The 3,522-nt window shown below is 46.8% G+C and overlaps 1 protein-coding gene across 1 annotated transcript; it reads left to right on the plus strand.

Annotated features, from left to right (window-relative positions):
- The first annotated feature begins 892 nt into the window (after positions 1-892).
- Positions 893-2,868, plus strand: LOC308411690 (nuclear factor 7, brain-like). The gene is made up of 2 exons (XM_080905673.1): positions 893-982; positions 1,069-2,868. Exon 2 carries the CDS (start codon positions 1,086-1,088, stop codon positions 2,523-2,525), a length of 1,440 nt encoding a protein of 479 aa, XP_080761799.1. The 5' UTR covers positions 893-982; positions 1,069-1,085; the 3' UTR covers positions 2,526-2,868.
- The last annotated feature ends 654 nt before the right edge of the window (positions 2,869-3,522 follow it).

Raw genomic sequence — 3,522 nt, forward strand, 5'->3', positions numbered from 1 at the left:
ACCTGAAGCTGCTGCTGACCTGCTACAGCTCCTCAGTGGAGAGCGAGTTTGGTACTCAGGGGCCACGACTGAGAACAGGAAGGCTGCACAGAGGGTCATTAACAGCACCCCAAAACATCACTGACTGCCCTCTGCCAGCCCTGGAGGCCATGATCAGATCCTCCTGTCTCAGGTAAACCAGGGCCATCACAGGTGACCCCTCGCACCCCGCCCACCACCTGTTTCACCTACTGCCCTCTGGTCACGGCACAGACACACAAACACACATCCTGCCCACCCACCTCACCAATCTGAGCCATGGTGTGAGTAACCCTCAGCTCTCAGGTGACTCCCACACTGACTCTACTCTGACCGAGTCTTCTCTTTGCTCTCCAATCTGTGCTTTATTCTTATTCTGTGGAGTAATTTCATTGTACATTGACAATAAAGGGCTATTCTATTCTATTCTATTCTATGTTGCACTGGTCACATCTGCCTCTTAACACAGAATGTAAATATTACCAACACATGTTCCTATGAACTCAAACTTCGTGGAGCTTCTTTACTTACTGCACACCTGAAATAAATGAGTTGACATGATGAACCCCTCTGAAGTTTTGAGATAAGAAATTTGCTTTTTTGAATGTGAAGCCAACGTACAAATGTTACAGGACTAAACTTCAAATCTTCACAGTATCAGTCAGAACTTTGTTATCCTCATTGATTAAACTTCTAAAGTTGAGACTGTCCTGATGAAATTTGGACAAACCTGTTTTACAGTTTCCAACGGCTGACAGGTCGGCTTTTGTACTCTGGGAAAAACATCTTACCTGAGCAGTTCTGACAAAGCCCCGCCCCCCACTGACTCACTTGAAAGAAACTAGGAAACACCTTGCTATTGTTCCTGACTAAAGAGACACACATACACCATCAGACCAAAGTACCAGCTTCCTCTGAGCGAGTCCAGCTGCAGGACACAAAGACAACAACAGCCACACTGAAAGTAAGTTAGTCTAAACATACGACTCAGAGGACGTTTCAGTGAAGAGGAGAAGGAGAACCAGGACTGACTGTACTTCCTGTTTTCAGCTTCATTCACAAACTCGATGGCTTCCGGATCAGACAAGGATCTTAACTGCTCGGTGTGTCAGAACATCTTCTCAGATCCTGTTGTTCTGTCATGTGGCCACAGCTTCTGTACAGACTGTCTGAAGAGCTGGTGGAGAGCAGACTCAACACACAAGTGTCCAGTTTGCAGGAGAAGATCTTCAAGGGACGATCCACCTCGTAACCTGGCTTTAAAGAACCTGTGTGAGTCCTTCCTACAGCAGAGAGATCAGCGAGCTTCAGAGGGTCTCTGCAGTCTGCACTCTGAGAAACTCAGACTCTTCTGTTTGGACCATCAGCAGCCAGTGTGTGTCGTGTGCAGAGACTCTGACAAACACAACAAGCACAGATTCAGACCCATCGATGAAGCTGCACGACAACACAAGCACAAGCTTCGGGAAGCTCTGGAGCCCGTAAAGAAGAAGTTAAAGGTCTGTGAAGAAGTCAAAGTGAAGTTTGACCAAACAGCAGAACACATTAAGGCCCAGGTCCGACGCACAGGGAGGCAGATTAAGGAGCAGTTTAAGAAACTTCACCAGTTTCTAGAAGGAGAAGAGGAGGCCAAGCTGGCTGCACTGAGGGAGGAAGAGGAGCAGAGGAGAGGGAGGATGGAGGAGAGGGTGGAGGCTCTGAGCAGAGAGATAGCAGCTCTTTCAGACACAGTCAGAGCCACAGAGGAGGAGCTGAGAGCTGAAGACGTCTCGTTCCTGCACAACTACAAGGCTGCAGTGGAAAGAGTCCAGCGCTGCCCCCTGCTGGATGATCCACAGCTGCCCTCAGGAGCTCTGATAGACCAGGCCAAACACCTGGGCAACCTGACCTTCAACATCTGGAACAAGATGAAGGACTTGGTGTCCTACACGCCTGCGATCCTGGACCCTAACACCGCTCACCCTGAAGTCCTCCTCTCTGAAGATCTGAGCAGCTTTAGAACAGGAGAGAGGCAGCAGCTTCCTGATAATCCCGAGAGGTTTGATGGAGACAGCTGTGCTGTCCTGGGCTCTGAAGGCTTTAAGTCAGGGACTCACAGCTGGGACGTTCAGGTTGGAGACAGCAAACTGTGGATAACAGGTGTGTCAGCAGAGTCCTGTCAGAGAAAGGGACACATACAATCTGGATTTCTGGAAATAGGGCATCAAAATGATCGATATTATGAATGGGCACCACCAGCTCCGGTGTCTTTTCTCCCAGTAAGGAGGAAGCTCCAGAGGATCAGAGTGACTCTGGACTGGGACGGAGGGAAGCTGTCATTCTCTGATCTTGACACTGACACACACGTACACACCTTCACACACACCTTCACTGAGAGGATGTTTCCTCTTGTTGAAGGTGACTGTAAGTATTGCACCACAGTGCAGGTGTTACCGATGAAGGTGTGTGTGACAAAACAGGCTCCCGACTTTCCTGCTAAAGTGAGGAATTCAAAACAGCCAATTTAAGACGTGATGATAAATTTGGATTTAATCTGTTTGGTTTTGGGCTTTTTAGTTGTCTTCTGGTTCTCTGTTTCCTCTTCCCCTCTATAGAGTTGTTAACTGCATTGTGTTTGTAATTTTTAATTTATGTTGATTGTTCTGATCCTCTGTACGGGTTCTTTATGATAATATTTTTAGTTTTACTTTCTTCTTTTGAGTTCACTAAATTTTGTACTCTGGTTTATAGTTATGTCTTATATTTCGTTCCTTGAGCCTAACCCCATGTCCCCTTGTATCTTCACCCACGACTGCAGACCTGCCGATGGTTCCAACACCATCATTGAGTTTGCTTTTTTTAATTTGGTAGCTGTTTTCTTCTGTGTTTGTTCCCCGTATTACTTTTCTTGTCACATCACCCTATATATATATATATATATATATATATATATATATATATATATATATATATATATATATATATATATATATATATATATATATATATATATATATATATATATACATGGAACGCCATAACCAAGTGGCCGGCATAGTGTACAGGAACATCTGTGCCGAGTATAACCTAGAAGTCCCGAGGTCAAAATGGGAGATGCCCCCAAGGGTGGTGGAGAATGACCGAGCTAAGATCCTGTGGGACTTCCAGATACAGACGGACAAAATGGTGGTGGCTAACCAACCGGACATAGTGGTGGTAGACAAACAGAAGAAGACGGCCGTAGTGATCGATGTAGCGGTTCCGAATGACAGCAATATCAGGAAGAAGGAACACGAGAAGCTGGAGAAATACCAAGGGCTCAGAGAAGAGCTCGAGAGGATGTGGAGGGTGAAGGTAACGGTGGTCCCCGTGGTAATCGGAGCACTAGGTGCGGTGACTCCCAAGCTAGGCGAGTGGCTCCAGCAGATCCCGGGAACAACATCGGAGATCTCTGTCCAGAAGAGCGCAGTCCTGGGAACAGCTAAGATACTGCGCAGGACCCTCAAGCTCCCAGGCCTCTGGTAG

Source organism: Rhamphochromis sp. 'chilingali' (genome assembly GCF_963969265.1).
Source record: "Rhamphochromis sp. 'chilingali' genome assembly, chromosome: 15".
NCBI classification, from domain to species: domain Eukaryota; kingdom Metazoa; phylum Chordata; class Actinopteri; order Cichliformes; family Cichlidae; genus Rhamphochromis; species Rhamphochromis sp. 'chilingali'.